The sequence below is a fragment of the Carassius gibelio genome, chromosome B9 (assembly GCF_023724105.1).
Source record: "Carassius gibelio isolate Cgi1373 ecotype wild population from Czech Republic chromosome B9, carGib1.2-hapl.c, whole genome shotgun sequence".
In the NCBI taxonomy this organism is placed as follows: Eukaryota; Metazoa; Chordata; class Actinopteri; order Cypriniformes; family Cyprinidae; genus Carassius; species Carassius gibelio.
In genome coordinates this window covers 3,334,862-3,356,005 of record NC_068404.1, presented here as the reverse complement: position 1 = coordinate 3,356,005, position 21,144 = coordinate 3,334,862, and the positions used below count along the sequence as shown (strand labels likewise).

General features: G+C 35.7%; 1 protein-coding gene across 2 annotated transcripts in view; it reads left to right on the top strand.

Moving 5' to 3' along the window:
- LOC127964620 (kalirin) overlaps positions 1–21,144 on the top strand; it is a 200,491-nt gene that overhangs the window by 66,353 nt on the left and 112,994 nt on the right. For both annotated transcript variants that reach the window (XM_052564873.1, XM_052564874.1), the window contains exons 2-9: positions 1,626–1,700; positions 2,975–3,089; positions 9,186–9,378; positions 9,547–10,059; positions 12,342–12,464; positions 15,481–15,672; positions 15,760–15,891; positions 18,900–19,130. In XM_052564873.1, coding sequence (XP_052420833.1) covers positions 1,626–1,700; positions 2,975–3,089; positions 9,186–9,378; positions 9,547–10,059; positions 12,342–12,464; positions 15,481–15,672; positions 15,760–15,891; positions 18,900–19,130 — 1,574 coding nt within the window. The remainder of the gene's footprint in view (positions 1–1,625; positions 1,701–2,974; positions 3,090–9,185; positions 9,379–9,546; positions 10,060–12,341; positions 12,465–15,480; positions 15,673–15,759; positions 15,892–18,899; positions 19,131–21,144) is intronic.

Genomic DNA, 21,144 nt, shown 5'->3' with positions numbered 1-21,144 from the left:
GTAAGAAAAGCAACTCATATCCAGCTGGATATGTGATGCAAATTTCAATACAGTTTAAGTTTGTAAATCATGCAATAGAGTAATATTCTTTTGAGGTCAAAATAGCATAGTATTGTGCAAAGAACTGTATAGAAATAAGTCTTTATTAGTCAATAACCTGCCTTTGTAATCATATTTTTATGTTTTACTGAAACTAGCATTAATTTCAGTTTTAAAACTGCAGTGATAGATGGAGAGTTTTGCAAAAAATTATAGGTAGATGAATGTCTCCAATGAGCCTGATCCAAATGTGAATGTTACTCACCATTAATTATACTAATACTAGCTATAGCAAGTACCAAATCTTTGGTTGCGCTTAATTATCCATGTTGGAATGTTTCTAATCATCTGCTGAACTACATCTGCCTTCAATCTGATGCAATCTTCAAGCAGCTCTTACATGATCATGTTCCTCTCTGAACCTCGTTGATTAGCAGAGTCGCCAGCGTGTCTTTGATGTGAAGAATCAGCAGCATTGATCCGCTCCTCAGGGAGGAGTCTAGTACTGAGGAGACACCTTGCTTCAGACGGCTTCATCCTGAGTGTTTATGATGGCTCTTATCATCAGGATAGTAAGATTAAAAAGTCCAGACTGAAAGAGAGAGGGGCTTGGTCATGATAAATGGAGATAAGGAGACAGAAAGAAGATTGTTTATTGTAGACCCAGTGGAACCTTTATTGCTCTGGGTTGTGTTTTCATAGCCCAGAAAACCTAATGGAGCTCTCAGTTATCTTTATGGTATCCTGATCTTAAGGATCAACTTAAATGTTTCATGCATGTCTCCCAAAACCCCTTAGAGGGAAAAAAAAAAGACCTAATTGTTGTCCATTTTATAATTGCTTTATATTAAGTGAAACACTTCTGTTGAAATGATGTTTTTACATCATCAGTGTTACTGTATGATGACCAATCAACATCCAGAATCAGTGCTACAGTATACACATTATACTACAGGGTATGAGTGCTTCTCAATGAGAAGATTGCATCCTAGTAGGGTCAAGCATCTGCGATACAATCAGCCACCATTATAGACTGTCTCAGTTTGAAGGATCCTATTTTGCATTTGCAATTATGCATATTTTGAAGCATCCCATTGGTGATCCAATCACCCACAATCCTCTGAACACTTTCCAATTAATAAAAACGAAAAGAAATAACTTGCAGCAGTAAATTCATACTGAGCTTGTCCAATTTCATTTCAATGCAAGTTTTTCTCCTGTTTTAATATAAATCACATAATATTAATTTGGCCATGATGGAAACCACTGGGAGGCCACCAATGGTTCTCAATTACTGCGTTGCATTAATAGAAAGTTGGTTAATATAAAGAGTTTTAATATAAAGAATTATAAATCTAATTAAACTTTATTTTACTTGTGCTTTATTTTACTTTTTCTTTTTTTTCTTCTTTTTTTTGTGCACAATGAACATTTTTTATATTAAGCCTAAAATGTGTTTGATGAGCATTGTATGATCCTTGAATGATATCTGAATAATCACTAGGGTGTTTAATACTGTGGAAATGTAATGAGTGATGAGATTACAAATGAAAATAGCATCACTTTTTCTTCTCTTTCATTCTCAGGGTCTTTCAGAAGTGAAGGAATTAAAGCGTCTGATGTCCTTCCTGTGCTGAGAGAAAAAGTAGCGTTTGTATCAGGTAAGTGTGAGATCTAGTCTCATTTCACTCTTTTGTTATTTGCTCACACATTTAGAAAATGACTGATGTTTGACACTGAGCCTTCCTCATTTGGCTCTGGTGTTTGGTGATCTGTAATGATCTGCTCTTAACTGACACTGATGTGATGGGCCTCTCCTCACTTCTATCAAACATCTGTCTCTCAGGGCGGGTGAAGAGGGGTTTTCTCGAAACTTCACAGATTTTAACCTGCGGCTGTTTCACATGTTAACAGCTGGCTGAATTTAGCGAGCTTGTTCAAGCATGCCATGCAGAAGTCAAAATATTGGATTTAAGGCACAGTGATTTGTGTGCTAGTTAATCTTGTGAGATGTGAGATACAGCAGCCATCAAATGCCTACAATCCAACCACTGTCTGTCCGTCTGCAATCAAAGTCGAATGCTTTGTGATGTGAAACTGCCATAATGAGTATTATATGAGTTCTCTCTTACCTACATGTATCAATGAAATGTATCTCAAAATCAAGGTGTTCAGGACACTTTATTTAGGGGAAAAATGAGGGATGAATCTCTAGAGGTGTCAGCACAATCTCTACCGTTTGTTATCATGGTTCCAGTTCTCTAGTCACTATTAGCTATAACTGCATCTAATGCTCTCATCTAATGATCTCATCCTCGCTTTCCCTCAAAACCTGCTTGATTAGAGTTGTCCTTCATTTCTGTAGCACACAAAGTTAAGTATAAAAGTTTAGTAAGCCTAAATAGGAGCAATGGTAATTAGGTGAAATAGATAGCCTGTTTGGTGATATCTTCTCAGTCTTATTTAGTCCAAAATAGTTGATGGTAAAAACAATTGCGGTGGCTAGAAATTAACCATGAAAAAAGTATAGTGAAAATGTTTTCAGTATTACAGCATGGCATAATGACGCCTGTATAAATCATAATTTATAACTATATGTTTCCTTACAGATAGCATTTGCTTTTCCTCCCACCTCATATTCTTTCCATCACAAAAGTCTACTCGAAGTTTCTCAGAACATTTCTCAGGGGAACAGAACGAGAGAATGCAGATGTTTTAAATAGTAATGTTTCAAAACATTAAAGTAATGACAAAAATAAGAAGAAACTGAACAATTTAAATTTAAATATATGTAATTTGTCACTCAGGGTCCTCTGGAAATCTCCTTTTACTATGTTTAACAATAAACAATACAGCGATTCATAGTTTGTACTTCCAGAACACAGAACAAAATTACATATTTGATACTATTTGCTTTTTTTTGTTTGTTTTGCAGGAGGTCGTGATAAGAGAGGTGGTCCCATCCTGACCTTCCCTGCCAGGAGTAACCATGACCGAATAAAACAGGAGGACCTGAGACGACTCGTCACGTACCTGTCCACTGTACCCAGGTCAGCTTAATGTTCATGTGTGGATCAAACAATCTGCAGAGCATTATGGATGTAAATGTGTCTTTATTCTGTATAAACGGGTCTCTGCTCTGCCCTTCTGGGCTGTTTTCAGAGCAGAGAGTCTCAGCTCTTGCCTTACAAGAATCATACGGCATAGTACAATATTAGTCTGCATTATGTATCTTATTAAAGGATCTCAGTGTAAAATATTCACAGCACAGGAATTTGAATAAACTCTGCCATACTGTGGTTTTGTTCTCTAAGCTCCTCACTGAGAGAATTATTCAAGAACAAGCATTTACATTCCTACAGTGCAAAGTTGTGTTTGCAGGATCGGGAGCTGAGTGGCGTAACTCTTGTTCGACATGTCTCTGATTAGCTGTGTTGCTGAGTAATTGACATTAACTTATTTTATATATAATTATAAAAAAATGCAGTTTTGATAAGCTCATAGTATCTAGTGTACTATTAGAAATTAATCTGTACAGTATTTGCAGGTTCTTATGTAAATGTATATTAAGGCCAAATCCCAATTCTATTTTCGACTTTTATTAAATACAGTTTAAATACTGAATCGCTACATTATATTTTCCAGCAACGAGAGGATAAAATTGCTGTTTTTATGTAAACTCACTCTAAAAAGAGAAACGTGCATACACACAACTTCCATCTCTTTCTCTCTCTCTCTCTGTCTCTCTCTCTCTCTCTCTCTCTTTCTCTCGAATTGGCAATATTTGAGAAAAGGGTTTAGCGATTTCTAATTATTGGGGTGACTCGCCCCCCTCAATGTCTACGGTGGTTATCGCCCTGATCAGACATGAAAATATGTTGTTGTACTATCGTGCAGTCTATAATGATATGACGTTAGCAAATATTATATATTTTTTTCTTTGAGTAATATGACCATTAATAACTTCAAACTATCTCAGGCTACAAACCATTAAACTTAAAACTTAATTAAACTCCTTAAACTTCTTTAACTTTTTCAACTTCAAATTTTCTGGCCTGGCTTTCTCAAGCCAAATAAATTTCTATTTTAAACCATGACATTTTAAAGTTCTTGAAGGAGCCTGTCCTCCAACAAAAAATGACCATATAGGTAATTTTGTGCAAGCATTTATTACGACCTATATTTACATTCTAAAGTTAAAAATAATAATAGTATCGCGTTGCGTCTGTCGTCATGAATTGACATATAACGTCATTACCAATCAAAATGCACGTTTATTTAAATGCAATGTGTGGGCGTTTTACACCGATCTCACAGTATTTCTACATATTTTACTACTGAAGGTGGCTTATTCGTTCGAATGACCACACCTAACCCCACCCCTAAACCTAACCCTCACAGAAATCATGCTAAATTATGATTTATTGAGCATATACATTTTCGTTCACGTCTGTTCCCTGGGATCGAACCCATGATAGCATGATTACATATCAAGGTATAATCTATAATCTACATATCATAAGCAATAATCTACTAACTGAGCTACACGAAACGCAAACCAGAGGGCAAATAAAAGAGTAAAAAACATTAATATGAAAACAACCTTTTGCCGATAGGGGCGCAATTGTAGTATATGCTCTGATGGGTCGTATTTCAGGGATTTGGACAAACGACCTGTACGAGCGTATTGGTTGGAGGACAGGTTGTCTTGAAGTTATGGTGTCCTAAAAAAATTATTTCTTTCTTTCTTTCTTTCTTTCTTTCTTTCTTTCTTTCTTTCTTTCTTTCTTTCTTTCTTTCTTTTTCTGTCTCTTTAAAATGATCTGAATTGCAGCCTGTAAATAATAGTGACAACCTTAAATTCTTAAAAAGTCATGAATTTCAAAAGAATTATGTCTTATTTAGTTGGTTAGCTCACTGAAGGTTAGCTTTTATCTCTTTAAAATGATTCACAAACCACTAGAAAAGGCCTGACAGTTCATTGATCTGAAAGTGTTTGACCCCTGAATAGACTGAACAAATAATGACATCTTGTCTTCTGCTGCGTTACTGCTGTGCTCTTTTGTAAAAGTGCATTACTTGGGTGTAAACCTGTCAACATTAATTGAAATATCCTGTTAGAATATTTAGATGAACTGGCTCCTTTGCATTAAATTGTCAGGTCTGGTATGGTGCCAGTGTGTTTCGGGCTGGTGTTATAAACCTCACTGGGCCACTGATCATTGCTGTCACTGCCCTCAGATGTCAGCATCAAAGCCTGTGAGCTAAGCAGTGAACAATGATGGACTTGATGCAAGTTTAATTAGGAGAAAGAGAGAAAGAAACTGAAGAGAGGGAGAGCCCCATCTCTTTAAGCCTTTCCCACAAGCCATGATTCATCAGTTTTGATGTGTTTTGAGCTTCTGTCCCCTTTAGCTGCTCTTTAACGCAAAACAGCTTTCAGCTCCACACAGATGAATTGAGAGAAGCGATGCTGGTTCTCTGAGAGGTATCGGTTACCCTGTTTCATGACGTCATGTGGTTAAGTGTCTTGAACTTCTGTGTTTAGTATAGGATCCCTTTGCATTAACTAGACCTTCCATTCTGTCAACCAAAAGATCTCCTCATCAGCAAAGCAGAACAAGTCATCCACGTACATTATGGGTGTATAAATATCACAGTAGACACAGTCCCAGCCCAGTTCGATTTCCGCTCGGGAGCAGCGCTTGCATCATCAGTGTCAGATGGATCAGCGTAAAGAAGTGCAGGCTGCTGGTTTGGTGAAGAAGGGAAATCAATGTTATTGAGTCAGCTTGCTAAACCCCTTCAGGCTATGATTCATGCCCTGTGCTTCCTGCGCTGGCATATGATATAGTGTTTGTGACACGCTCTTTTGATTCTTGTCTGCGTTCATGTTGGCCTTAAAATGAGTATTCTGTCATCGTTTGCTCACCATGATGCCGGCATGACTGACTGGAGAACAAAAATAGATTTTTTTAAAAAGAATGTAGGCATACTTTAAAGCTTCAAAAGGACAAAAGGCATCATAAATGTATCCATCTTGTGCTCTACAAGTTCCAAATAGAACAAAATTATATGGGTTTGGAACAGTGGGTTTATTAGTGGCTAAGCTGGATTTGAAATGAACACTAAGCATGATTTATAAATAAAACTGGACAGTTTGCCAAATATAAGATTGGAAAAATCAAATATGAAATAAAAAGTGTGGTATAGAAATCATCACAAGCAGAAGAAAAATGTGGGTCACACTTTATTTTAGGGTCCAATTCTCACTATTCACTAACCATTAACTATGACTTTTGCCATAATTAACTCCTTATTTGCTGCTTATTAATAGTTTATAAGGTAGTTGTTAAGTTTAGGGTATTGGGTAGGATTATGGATGTCATGCGTTATATGTACTTTATAAGCACTAATAAACAGCCAATATGTTAATAATAGACATGCTAATAAGCAACTAGTTATTAGTGTGAATTGGACCCTATACTAAAGTGTTACCAAAATTAGATATAATGGCTGTGAATTAACACTTTTTTAACAGTTTGTTTCAGCATTTTGGTTAAATCATGGCCACATTACTTTGTGCTAATTTGTTCTCAATTTTTAGGTGAATCGTGGCTTTGTTGAACTCATTTGCTCCCTTGTTAATTTGGTTTAAACATGTCCATGATTCACAAAGAAGCAAATTAGTCCAACTATTAGGCTGTGATTTAACAAAAGCGAGGGAACATACTGATAGGGTTGAATTGATGATAGATGGACATTTTGTTCTACAGCAGGGGTTCTGGAGGGACAGTGTCCTACAGATTTTAGCTCCAACCATCTCCAAAACTCACCCAGTAACTACTCTTCTAGTGCATCTAAAGACATTGATTAGCTGGTTCAGGTGTGTTTAAGAAAGTTTGGAGATAAATTCTGCAGGACAGTGGTCCGGGAACAGGTTTGGACATCTACATGCTCATACTGAAAACAACAAAATGTCTAACTATTATTCATTTATGTTTACCACAGACCTTATATTGGAGAATTAGTCTTTTGTGTTTGACCAAAGAGCTGCAGGACAATATATTGTTTCCTCACATATCATGTGCGTCTCTCCGTAAATAAACCAAGTTTTACATTTTTTTTTCTTGCATTTTCTGAGATGTAGATTAGCTTATTAAAATATTATTAAAATATTAGCTTGACTTAAATATGTACTTACATTTAAATTCATGATTTGGTACAATGCACTGATTGTGTACATACTTTTTTTTTTTTTTTTTTTACATTGTACTTATATTTAAAAAAGAATGCTCGCATATAATTGATTTATGTAATTACTTGTTTTTTATATTATCACTGTTGACCCATCGCTTTCACCTTAACCCACCCTTAAACCTTCCCATAGCACCAAAGCTGTCCCTAACCGTACCCATATCCCACCTCAATAGCAACAAAAGTGATTTACAGTACAATATGAACACAATAGTATAGTAGTTAAGACCTCTTAATATAAAGTTTAACTGAAAAACAAAAGATGAAGAGGTCTGTGATGGCATTTGGTGAGCGTGAAGTTCTTTGTTTTTCTTGAGTTAGTTTGTATGGGATGAAGACTGGAGGCGGTGTTAAGTGTTTATGTCCAGCTATTGAATTACTCAACACAGAGTCGACAGTGTGTCTTTGGCAGAAGTTCATCCCATCGCAGGAGTAAAGTGTTTAAAATTTACGGCTGTTGTTTTTGACTTGATTCCCACACAGACCTCAGAATGGCAGGAACTGAACGAGGTTTAAGGGTGCGATTATGTAGTTCCTAAACACACAGTGTTTTACCGACTTTCTGTCATCTTTATTTCCTCTTTGAGGCATACGGAAATCTTTGTGTTGTTAATTTTACCGTCACCGAAGCACTGGTGAGTTATTTTTATCTTCCAATCTCTGAGCGCTACTTCAAAAAGCATGAGCCAGAAATAGAAGCCGTGCTGTTTCCGCTTAAGCTGATGAGAACAAACCCTCGAGGAACGTTTTAAATGGTGTCCAAACAAATCACACTGTTGTGTTCCTAGATGATATTTTGTTGAAGAGATTCTGAGTGATTGCATTTACATGGAAATGCAAGAACCAAAGTGGCTCAAATGCAATAAAGAGGCCAAATGTGCAGCACTTTATGATCTGAAGGACACACTAGTACTCCTGTACTGTACACTCACTCCTCTCTCTCTTGCTCTCTGTGATTGTCCTTTTCTCTGGGTCAAGTGACTCATTTAATATGAGTCAGACAGGAAAACTGATCAAAAGTGGCCCACACTCTCAGCATTTTGTATAAGAAGCTCATTGAAGACAACATTTCAGTTTTCAAAATCATGTCATTATCAGTTCCAAATTCTTTTATAAAGGCTTAAAACTATACATATACATGAGCAGGATATTATCAAAACCTAACCAATAAGTAGGCCTCAGGGAATCACTGGGCCCCATCTGATATTGGGCAAACAGATTTTGCAGACACAGTCTATTTGTGTTTGAGGTTACTATTTTTCTATTTTAAAGTCTTTTTGCTGCGTTAAACTCTGGATGGGTTGTTAATGCAGATTGATGATATTCACGGATTCTTGGCATAAGCTGATTGGTTCATGTTTCATACGCAGCTATTGAGCTTACTGCTTTATTTTAAATGGCTGGTTAACGTTCACTAGAGTTCCTCTGAAACCCTCCTCCTTCCCCAGCTCCACCTGTATAGATCTGCCATGGGGTTATTTGATATGCTATTTTTGCAACAGCAGTGTGTCTTAAATACTCACAGCACCATACGGCTCATGTCGGCAGTAGCAAGTACCTATACTTGCTTTGTACTTTTCTTACAGGACTAACACATTAGAGCAAGATCGGCTTGTTAAAGTGAGTTTGTTTTGTAAGAAGTGACAGAGTCAAAACTCATGTTATTGTGTTGCAACTCATGTAGCTCATGTGAAAGTTATCTGGTTACTGTGGAAATAAGGAGTCTGTTCAGCCCTTTTGGGGTTGTTTGGCATTCGGTAGATAGTCCCACAGAATCCCATGGTTGGCCTGTTGGTTATGGGGTGTTGGATTATTTGTTAAATATAACAAACAAAAACAACAACAATAATAATAATGACTGAACATTTCTGCTTCTCTGTCTGTTTCAGTGAGGACGTGTGTAAGAGGGGTTTCACTGTGATTATTGATATGCGTGGCTCTAAGTGGGACCTGATAAAGCCATTACTGAAGACCCTGCAGGAAGCGTTTCCAGCTGAGATCTGCGTAGCTCTCATCATCAAACCAGACAACTTCTGGCAGAAACAGAAGACCAACTTTGGCAGTGCCAAGTTCACTTTTGAGGTACAAATGCAGTTATTGAGTAACCGTCTATCCTTCTGATCCACTTTCTCTCTTAGTGAACATACTGCAGACTGTTATAATTCATTTATTGCTCACATCAAACATCAGGCAGGCTGTCCTTACCTTCAGCCTAAACTGACATGTCTGTTTCTACCTTCTGGCTTACAGACTAGCATGGTATCCGTGGAGGGGTTGACCAAACTCGTGGACCCGTCTCAGTTAACAGAGGACTTTGAGGGATCTCTGGAATATAATCATGAGGAATGGATTGAGCTCCGTGTCGCTCTCGAGGAGTTCCTGGCCAGCGCCATTCACCTTCTCTCCCGCCTGGAAGATCTGCAGGAGATGCTGGCTAAGAAAGAGTTCCCGGTGGATGTGGAAGGATCTCGGAGACTCATCGATGAGCACACTCAGCTGAAGAAGAAGGTGATGAAGGCTCCAGTGGAAGAGCTGGACCACGAGGGCCAGAGGCTCTTGCAGTGCATCCGCTCCAGCGATGGCTTCTCAGGGAGGAACTGTATTTCAGGAAGTGCCGACTTCCAGAGTGTGGTTCCCAAGATCGCCAGTCTGCTGGATAAACTCCACAGCACCAGACAGCACCTGCACCAGATGTGGCATCTCAGAAAACTGAAGCTGGATCAGTGTTTTCAGCTCCGATTGTTTGAACAAGACGCTGAGAAGGTAAGTGAGCACTGGTTTAACTTGGTATGAGTTGACAAAATTATGGCTGTTTACTGTGTAAATCAGTGAGTGAATGAGTAATTAAGTGGGTAAGTGATTAAATAAATGAATAAATAACAAGTAGTGACACTGAATAAGGGGACAGATACAGTTATGCTAAGGCACGTGTTGCCACCCAAAACTGGTTTATTTCACTTTTTTCCCCAATTAATTTAGTTTGTCTGTGTAGTGAAACGGACTCAGTTTTGTTGCTGATAAAATGGATATAAATAGCAGTTGTCACTCTATATGTACCATTAATTTGTCTTAAAATAGATGATATTTAAATGCTTAGGTTTATGATGAGGGCCAAAGCATATAGTGCATGAATGAAAGATGTACAACATTCCTTTTAAAGCTTGATGTTTCATATTTTATACTCGGATGCAAAAAAAATATAAAAAATAAATGCTTTAGTGTAGTAAGTATATAAACTTATATAAAAATCATTGAAGATTTTACAGCCACAAGAAAAATGTCTAAAGGGGGACATTTTAAAATGATACTGAAATGCCTTTTTTTTGTTTTGTTTTTTTGATAAAACAATTTAATCAATCAGACGACTTAGCAGATTGTGGGCAACAATATTTCCAGAAAAGTTCTGATCATGTTGATAATGTAGAGTCCTCAGAAATTAGCATGAAATTGTAGGCTTTATAGGGTTAAAAGTGTGACCTCACACTAACTCCACCCACTTCATGATAGCAGTGAGTTTGAGATTAATTTTCAGAGATAAGGTGAAGGGCCGGAGGGGCCGCTCACAGGGGCCCGTCTGATGCTGAGTACACATAAGTGCTTTGTGTTGATGACTTCATTTCGTTCAAAGTGCAGGCGTTTATTTTTATCTCCCACACAACCTTTCACTCATCGCCGGTGAACATGATTGAATATCATTTGTCTGTCAATGTGCCAGGCCTCCTTGTGTCAAAAGGCTAAGAGCGAGCAGTCATTATGCTAATTAATACCAACTTCTCTTAGAACGAGCTCAGACCTATTAGATTAAAGCGGCCATTTAATGTAATAAGAATGCCGGCAGTCAAATACATGATCAATTATGCTGTCTCTCAGCTCTTATCTTGATTACAAGTTCAAACTCTAATTAAATATTTATTTAGGACAGTTATTCGGTATTGGAGGATACATTGTTTATAACTCATTGGAGGCCATGGCGGTGAAACATGTGGACAGAATTTTAATGACTTTGGTATTTGCATATTTGTTTATTATTCATTACGGTGCATTTCCATCTATCAATTAAATTATTCTTATGAATTAATTAATTCAACGCATAAGGCTTTGATGTGTAAAGTATGTACCGTTGCAACAGTATAAGATTTAGAATGGATTTGTGCATTAATTGGAAATAAAATTAGATTTTCTTATTTTTTGGGCTCCAGGTAAAAGAACTATTGTAGAAGATTTAGAATTTAGAATTTTCTGCATAAATTAAATAAAATATTAAAAAATTAAATTTATGCATTTAGCAGATGCTTTAATCCTTAATAAACTTACAGTGTATTAAGCTATCAATTTTTACCTTTCATGTGTTCCCGGGGAATCAAACCCCCAACTTTGCGCTAGCTTGTTTGCTAACGCACACTCTACCAGTTGAGCTACAGGAACACTAAATTGTTCCTGCACTTAATTAGTCTTAGTCTATATCCTTAATGGCAGAAATAATAATTTAATGGCTAAAATTACTACTACTAATAATGGTAAACCTTAAAAGGATCACATACTTTTTCTTGCAACTGTATGTGGCTTAAATGATGTCACTGGGGGAATGGCAAACACTGACATTGACATAAAACCATTTATGATGCAGACTGTGTTGCTAGATGAATGTTCTAGACAACATAATCCTTTAAAAGGTCCTACAACTGATATCTGTGCTTTTTGCGCAGCACATTATCAACACGTGGATTAATCTAAATTAGACGGCCTGTCATGACAATACAGCAAACCCTGCTGATTGTACAAAATAATCCTTCATTTCTCCTACTAAAACTAAAACACTCTTATCTAAATGGATTCCTTATCGTCTGTTGAAACAAAATGGTTAAGATTTGTACACTTGTCATTCTGTTATCTGTTCTTAGCCTGTCGTGTGTTAGTCTGTGTGTTTTATTAATTATGCATGCTGTCAGGTTCATAACAAACCCCCAACTGTGGTGGTATGTAAACTTCATAAAGGAATGGTGCAGGATTGTGTGTAATGACCCTGTGTTCTCGTCTCTCTGTAGATGTTTGACTGGATCAGTCACAATAAGGAATTGTTTCTTCAGAGCCACACAGAGATCGGCGTGAGCTACCAGCATGCTATGGAGCTGCAGACTCAACACAACCACTTTGCCATGAACTCCATGGTATGTCATGCTGACGCTCGTGGAAGTCTTTTAACTTAATGTTCAGTGAATATGTATTTATACCAAATCGCCAATTCTCTAAATCATAAAATGCACTACTTAAGAATTATTACAAGAGTGTGTCGTTCATACCATTTAAAGGGATAGTTCGTGGAAAAAATATTCTGTCATCATTTATTCAGTCTTAAGACTCATTGAAACATGAACATCATATTTGTCTGTGCATTGCACACAGCCACAATTTTCAAGCTTCAAAAAGTTAATATAAATACTCTGTAAAAGTAATGCAAATTAAACGAGTGGAATTATCCAAATCATCAGAAGACACAATCATTTTATAAATTTCATATTAAATGTGCTTGCTTGATATACAAGAATCAAATGTGTATCAAGCAAGCATATCGTTTGGGCTTCTTTTTTTATATATTGGTACGTTTTAGTCATGTAAGAAAGATATTGTAAAGCATGAGTTGAATGAACATAATTATACGGATGAGTTTCTGAGTTGGAGATGTGTCAGTGAGAAATATGTTGATACAGAATTCCTAAAAATTGCTTACAAATTTAAGATTTATTTTACTTTCATAATAAATAAAACAGCTTGTGAATAGTCACTTACATGTTATAGCTTACAGATGCCACAGACATTTTTACGGAGCAGGTGGTGGAATTTTTTACAAATTTGGAATTTTTGCATTTTTAAAAAAAAAAACAGTAGGCTATAATTCTGATCATTAAAGAGCTTGAAAAACATTATTGTAAAACACATCATTTGTGTTTCACTATAAAACTGATTTTGAAAGCTGAGACATTAAAGGCCTACCAAAAGCACAAAGCTATTGTGCCAATAGCAAAGTAGCTATTGGTTTGCTGCATAGCGCACTACAAATAATGAAACACATAACAAACATGAAATATTTATTTCACATAATATTTCGACTTTATTCTTGAAACATTTCAACTTCATTCTAGTAGTGTTTCAACTTTATTCTCAAAACTTTTGGACTTCATTCTCGTAATATTTTGTCTTTATTATCGTAAATAATACTTTATTCTCAAAATATTGCGACTTTAATCTCGTAACCTTACATTTAAAAAAAAAGTAACATGGCACTAAAACGCTGTCGTATTATTGTGTCTCTTTTAAAGAAGGATTAAACTGTTTGATTCATATGGGTTACATGTACACTGTTTATATGAACATTTCAAATCTTTTTGGTTGTGTGAATTTTCAATGGATGGACAAAAGTGATGAGAGAATATAAAAAAATAACAATATTTGTGGTCCAAAGATGAGTAAAAGTCTTATGGGTTTGAAACAACACTAGGGCGTATAAATTATTATTATTATTATTATTATTATTATTTTTTTTTTAGTTGATTTAATTGTCCCTTCAGGAGGGTGGCTGAGCTGGTCCACCAGTTTCCCACAATCATAGCAAAGGTGGTCTACCAGCCTGTATGCAGTTTATTCAGCCTGATTGGTTCTCTGATGCTCACAGTATGTCGTGAAGCTCCTCGTTCAGAGAGCTGTCTTCTGCTCAGCTAGGATTCCTCCTACCACTTTCATCAATCTCCCAAACACACTCACGCTGCTCGTTCATCTTCCCCTTCTTTATCCCAGCATGACTGTTGTTTTATGCCTCATTAAACTGTGATTCCAATATGAGTGTGTTTGTGTTCACAGTGTCATTAATCTGATCAGGTTAAATGAAAGGCTTGCTCTTTTGTTATTAACGCATTTGAATGGCTATAGTTCAGACTATAAATTGGATGAGAGGTGTTTGAAGCTATGTGCACAATGTCATTAAAAAGTTTCATTTTTAATGTTTTTATTTGATAAAAAACACGGAAAAATGGTAATATTGTGAAATATTGCAATTTATTTCTGTTAGGCAAAGCTGAATTGTCATTATTTAAAATATACATCTTTTGTAACAATATACACATAAAAGAACTTCTGGTAACACTTTATTTAAAAGTGTCCCACGTTGCATGTACTTGCTAATATAATAACAATTAATAATGCATAAGTACATGCAAGTAACCATAAAACAAACCCTAATCCTAACCCTAACCATATAGTAAGTACATGTAGTTAATTAATATTACTCAGTACTAAAATTTATAATTACACTGTTAAAAGGACACCTTACAAAAAGCGTTTTGGATACTTTTTTTTCTTTCTTTTTTTAAAGAAATTAATATTTTGGACCCATTTTATATTATGTGGCCTTAACTATTATGTATTTACATTTTAATTAATAATTTATTACAATGTACTTATTGTGTATATAGATGTTTTTACATTGTACTTATATTTAAAAAAAACGACATTTAATTACATCTTTATTTAATTTCTGTAATTACATTTATAATTACACTGTTGACCCATACTTTACACCTTAACCCACCCTTAAACTTACCCATACCTCCAACCCTCTCCCTAACCTTACCCCTATCCCACCTCAATAGCAGCAAAAGTGTTTTACAACACAATATGAACACAATAAGTACATTGTACTTATTTTTTTATGTAAGTACATAGTAGTTAAGGCCACCTAATATAAAGTGGGACCAATATTTTTTAATGTTTAATTGATAAAAAGTGATAGTAAAGACGTTTATTGTTAGAAAAGATTTCTAGTTTAAGTAAATGCTGTTCTTTTTATCTTTTTGTTGATCAAAGAGTCCTGAGTATCACAGATTAATATTAAGCATCACAACTGTTTCCAACATTGATAATAATTCAGCACATCAGAATGATTTCTGAAGGATCATGTGACACTGAAGTCTGGAGTAATGATGATACTGAAAAATCAGGAATACATTTAATTTGGAAAATGGAAAAAAAACATTATTTTATATTGCTTATTTTAATGACATGCACACTGTAACATACAACCTCCAGTGATTTATTGATGTATTCAAATATTGGATTCTCTCTAGTTTATATGACTTGCTCTTCTGCAGTGTTTGTTAATGTTCAGATGCTGTCTGATCTCATGTTTCCCAGAATGCATATGTGAACATAAACCGCATCATGTCGGTGGCATCGCGGCTGTCGGAGGCGGGTCACTACGCATCTCAACAGATCAAACAGATCAGCACTCAACTCGATCAGGAGTGGAAGAGCTTCGCCGCTGCTCTCGATGAACGCAGCACCATCCTCGCCATGTCAGCCGTCTTCCATCAGAAATCCGAGCAGGTGTCTGATTTCTTATTTCTCATCTGTAGCTCTCAGAAACACTGGTGGCCGTGGTGTTGTAGTTTCTAATGGCCTGTGTCTGTGCAGTTTCTGTCTGGTGTGGAAGCGTGGTGTAAGATGTGCAGTGAAGGCGGCCTCCCGTCAGAGATGCAGGATCTGGAGTTGGCCATTCATCACCATCAGACACTTTATGAACAAGTCACTCAAGCGTATACAGAGGTGAGAACTCAAATCTGCATGATATCCTGTATTTGAATTTACACCCGATTTAGGCTGTTTAGCAGATGCACTTCTTAGCATCTGATTTCCTTTTAGTAAACATGACAAAAAAAATGACAGAAAGTGGTTGAATGACACAAACAGAATTCATTCATTCATTTTTTGCCTGTTTTAATTTTTATTTCGAGTTCAATAAATAAAATACTGGAATTCTTGGGAGAAAAGTGAATGAGTGTTACTTTAAAATATGTTGTATTTGAGAAGAATTTAGTATGAAAACAGTTAATTAGTGAACCATAATTTGATGGTTAAAAACATAGACTACATTTACAAGCTGTTAAAATTCGGGTTATGGTCGAGTTAAGGTCACTATTCGGGTTTCTGAAACATTTGGGATAACCCGTTTACATGCGTGAGCAGAGAGAGTCACTCCTGTATACATGGAGTTTGTAATCAGTCGCCAATATCCCGATGTAAACGGCGACGCACGGTTAGCGTCTGGACATACGGACAACATTCAACTTGTTTACTTCCGCTATTCTGCACGCAGGGTTTTTTTATGCGCAGTCTCTACTCAAAAGACCAAGATTCCTTGCGAATAGAACATGCGCAGAACACACATTTTGATGGGGATATGCCGAAACGCGTTAACAAGACCAAATATCCGGGTTAGAAAAGGGGTACCCCAGGTATAATGAGCATATCCGGGTTTTTGCCGGTGTTTACATGGCCGTGCGCGACCGGGTTATTGCTAATATTCTGGTTTTGAACTGGTTATTGGCTGCATGTAAACATAGTCATAGTTAAACACCACTGTATTAAAGGGATAGTTCACCCAAAAAATGAAAATTATGTTGTTAATGCAAAAAAAAATGATTTATATTGCATCCACTAATAATTTGATATAAATAAATAAATACAAAATACTGTACCAATGCAAATATGTTATAATTATGCATAGCGATATAAATGCCCACTGGAATCCAATGCACTACTTTTAAAATAACACTAATTTGAAAGGACAGTTAAAGGGATAGTTCACCAAAAATATAAATGCTGTCATTAATTACTCCCCCTTGTGTCGTTCTAAACCCATAAGATCTTTGTTCATCTTCAGAAAACAAATTAAGATATTTTTTGATGAATTCTGAGAGGTTTTTGACCCTCCCATAGATAGCAAGTACACTACCACAGTCAAGGTCATCAGTAAAAAAAGGGTTGTACTAATTCCACGAAGCATTTACAAGAATGCTTTTTTTGCGCAAAGAAAATAAAAATAATGCTTTATTCAACAATTGGTCACTTCCCTGTGACCCTATAGCACCATTTTGGAAAGTATCAAATATGTAAACAACGTACGTACACGAATACATTGTTTTCGTTCAGATCAAATCATAAATAACATAGACAACATATCTGTGTTTGCGTTCAGTGGATACTCTCCAAGGGAGGAGAAGGGAGTAGAATGATTTCTGGAAAGTCTCTGTGCTTATGTTAAATAATCAGCTTACAGATGTACTAATGTTGTTTGAACTCAAAGAAATGATTGAACCAGCCCTAATTAATCTGAAGACACAACAGGAAAACAATGCCACGATGTTGTTGTACCTCTACCCCTCAAACTAAGATTGTCCTGTTCATCCTTGTGTTTCCAGGTCCTCAGTCGTTTACCCATGACTCTGTTTATTGATCTGACATTAGAGATTGTGCTCTGTTGTAGATCTCATTTAAAACATAGCGTCATTCACTGTCACACTGTCATATTGAGCTCAGTACACAATACAATATTAAGGTTAGTTTCACTCAATCAAATAAGCACTGGGTTTCTGCTGGTCTTTCAGTTTCCAACAAATGGCAGTGAGCAATGCTGAGTGAGTTACACGCCTATAAATATTTTTTTTTTTTTTTGTTAGGGGTTAGTTGTTTTACAGATCACAAACACAAGTAGTACTTGGCTAGTAATGCTTATCGCTTTAGTAGTTATGTTTATCTCATTAAACACTAACACCTTCAGTAATGAAAAGATGACTGAAATTAACTGTTGAAATTGTATTTTAATTGTTTATACTTATTTAGAAAATGACAGTGTTTTAGTGCTACTTAAAGAAAAAAATCAAATATTACAAGATTCAAATTGTAAAAAATAAAAAAAATGAATAAAAAAAAAATTAAGAAATTAAGAGAATAAAAGGAAAATATTTAGAGAATAAAGTCAAATTTACCAGAATAAAGTTTAAATTATTCTCGTAATTTAGATTTTATTCTCAAAATAAGTCTCGTATTGATGTGACATTATTTACATTATTTGGAATGTTTTCTAAAAATATTATGACTTTAATCTCGCAATCTGATATATATATATATATATATATATATATATATATATATTATATTATTTTATCTTTTTTTATTAATTTTTTACCATGGCACTAAAACGCCGCAGTATTATAAAGCAATCTTTGAATATGTGAAAATCACAAACGCAAAAGACAGTATTTATATATTTGTGGCTCTGGACAGAAAACAACAAATAGAGATTCTAGAGCTGATTCTTTAAAAATTAAGTTTGTTGTGAAATTAAAATATTTTAGACAGACACATTTAAAATAATAATAATAATAATAACAATAATAATAATAATAATAATTTGGTGCCATTTCTGTTTGGTCAACATGATTATAAAGATCTCTTAAGCCATTTAAGACAAATACACTACAGTTCATAAGGTTAGGATCGGTAAGATTTTTAAAAATTATTAAAAACAAGTCTCTTATGCCCTCCAAAGCTGCATTTATTTGAACAAAATACATGAAATATTGTGAAATGTTTTTACAATTTAAAATGTTTTGTGTAAGCCGTGATGCAGTTTTCAGGATTCTTTGAAGATTAGGAAGTTCAAAAGAAGAACATGTTTTTGAAATAGAAACCATCTCTAACATTATGATTGATCTCCTTTGCTCAGGTTATCCCTGCTGATTGATAGTTCTCATTTCTTTCTCTCTCTGCAGGTGAGTCAGGATGGCAAGGCTTTGCTGGACGTTCTTCAGCGGCCGTTGAGTCCCGGTAACTCAGAGTCTCTGACTGCAACTGCTAACTACTCTAAAGCTGTGCACTGTATTCTGGACGTGGTCCATGAGGTCCTGCATCACCAGAGACGTCTGGAGAGCATCTGGCAGCACCGTAAAGTCCGTCTGCATCAGAGACTGCAGCTCTGTGTCTTTCAGCAGGATGTCCAACAGGTAGATAAATGTTCACATATGTCTAGACTTTCTCAATAACTTGGAACTTAGATGCAGCAGTTTTGCACTGCAATGTACAGCGAACGCTATATGTATGTATGTATGCTATAGCATACTATAAATATGGTAAAATGCTGTGATATACTGTATCAGATCTGATGCCATAACTTTACCATGGTTCCACCCCAGTACTTTAAAGGTGACACATCGTGCAAATCTGACTAAATGATATAATCGGGTCCCCGGTGCAGCTACCCACCTAAGAAAGAAAAAATAATAATAATTCCTTGCAATGTCTTTCCCAGCTGTTTACCTTCACAGACATAACATGTGTGTTTTTGTAACTTGCGTGTTTTTACCAAAAACTTGTGTGTATATGATAGTTTAAGAGCAATAGGACATGAAAGAGAAGTTAGTGTAGTACTCAAATGCCATGTGATGTGTGTGTGCTTTCGGATATGTGAACTCAGGAGACCGTATATGGGTTAGAACGCATGATTTCAGCATGATAGACAGACAGAGTTTTTTTTTTTTTTTTAGCAGAGTATCTGAGGTACGAGACATTTAAAGAGACATGCACGAAAACAGCATGTTTCTGCTTCCGCTGAAAATAGGCATTTTCAAAATGATCTAATTAATTATCTGTGGGTATTTTGAGCTGAAACATCACCGGGGACACCTGAGACTTACATTTTTTAAAAAGGGGCATAATAAGTCTCCTTTAATGAATGAAAAATAGTTTTCATCCATAATTTTAAAGTGCAGAATGCTGAATGAGGAAATTTGTCAACACTTCACCATAAATTCAGAGATGTACAGTTTTCTGCTCAGCGTCCACTTTTTCTTCGAGTTTGTTCAGTGTTGGAAATTTGCCCAGAGGAGCAGTTAATATCTCTCCATTAGCCTCTTTCAGCGGGTCTGTGGCAGCTCTGGGCCTGGATTCAGCTCGAGCTTTATCAGGCCAAATCAATATCTGAAGCAGAACCAAAGAGCTAAAGAGCCAAAGAGGCCAAACCCAGCCCAGACAGGGGCCAGATTCAGGCCAGATGCAGGACAGAGAGGGGCACAGATGATACCCTTCATTACACTGACCATAAAACAGACATTACTTCACTCCTGTATCAGTTTCAGTCATTATGAGCACTGTATGTTTGGCTTTTAGTCCTCTCCGTTCTCTCTTCTGAATCTTCTGACTCCAGAGTGATAAACTTTATGCACTTGTAGTGTACTTAAAATTTCAAAAGCATATATTCATAAAAAATTAAAATAAAAAAACTCTTAAGTGCACTTAAAGAGAACACACTTTTTTTTAAAACATGCACTTTGTTATAATCTTAAATTAACTAAAATGAAGGTATTGAAAGTAAATATATTTCAAATGTACTAAACTGCAACTTTATCTTTACTAATGTGCAATTAAAATATATGTGAATGTAAGACAAAGTACACTTTAACCATATTTCAGAGGTAATAGTAGTAATTATGAAGTTATTTATAAAGATGTACTTAAGTTGGTTTAAAAAGTACTCTAAAATTAAGCTAATTGCATTTAATTTAAATACAAAACATTTACATTAATTGCAATGAACATCCAATGAAGTGTCCAAAAACATTAAGTTAATTTCAAACTTAATTATATTATTTTAGTATTTTAGTAAGTTTGGTAAGTATATTGTTACCCATTCCTGCATAATAAAAATATTACTGACAAATATTTGTTTAAACATTATTGTAAAACATCTAGATCAGAACCCATGGATATAAGACAATATACAGTAAATGTTTTTGTCTGCACACGTTCAGACGCAGTTGGTAATGATTATATCAAATTGATTTGATATACCGTGTTTCAGATCTGTTCACCCACTGCTTTGTAGATTTATCATGGAAATAATGTAATTTTTCTACTGCGTTCGATGAGTGTTTAAAGTTGATCTGTCCTGCTGATTGGTTAAAGCATCAGATTTTCTGATATGTGTCGATTGGAGTTAGATTTCACCCTTCAAATGCTGAT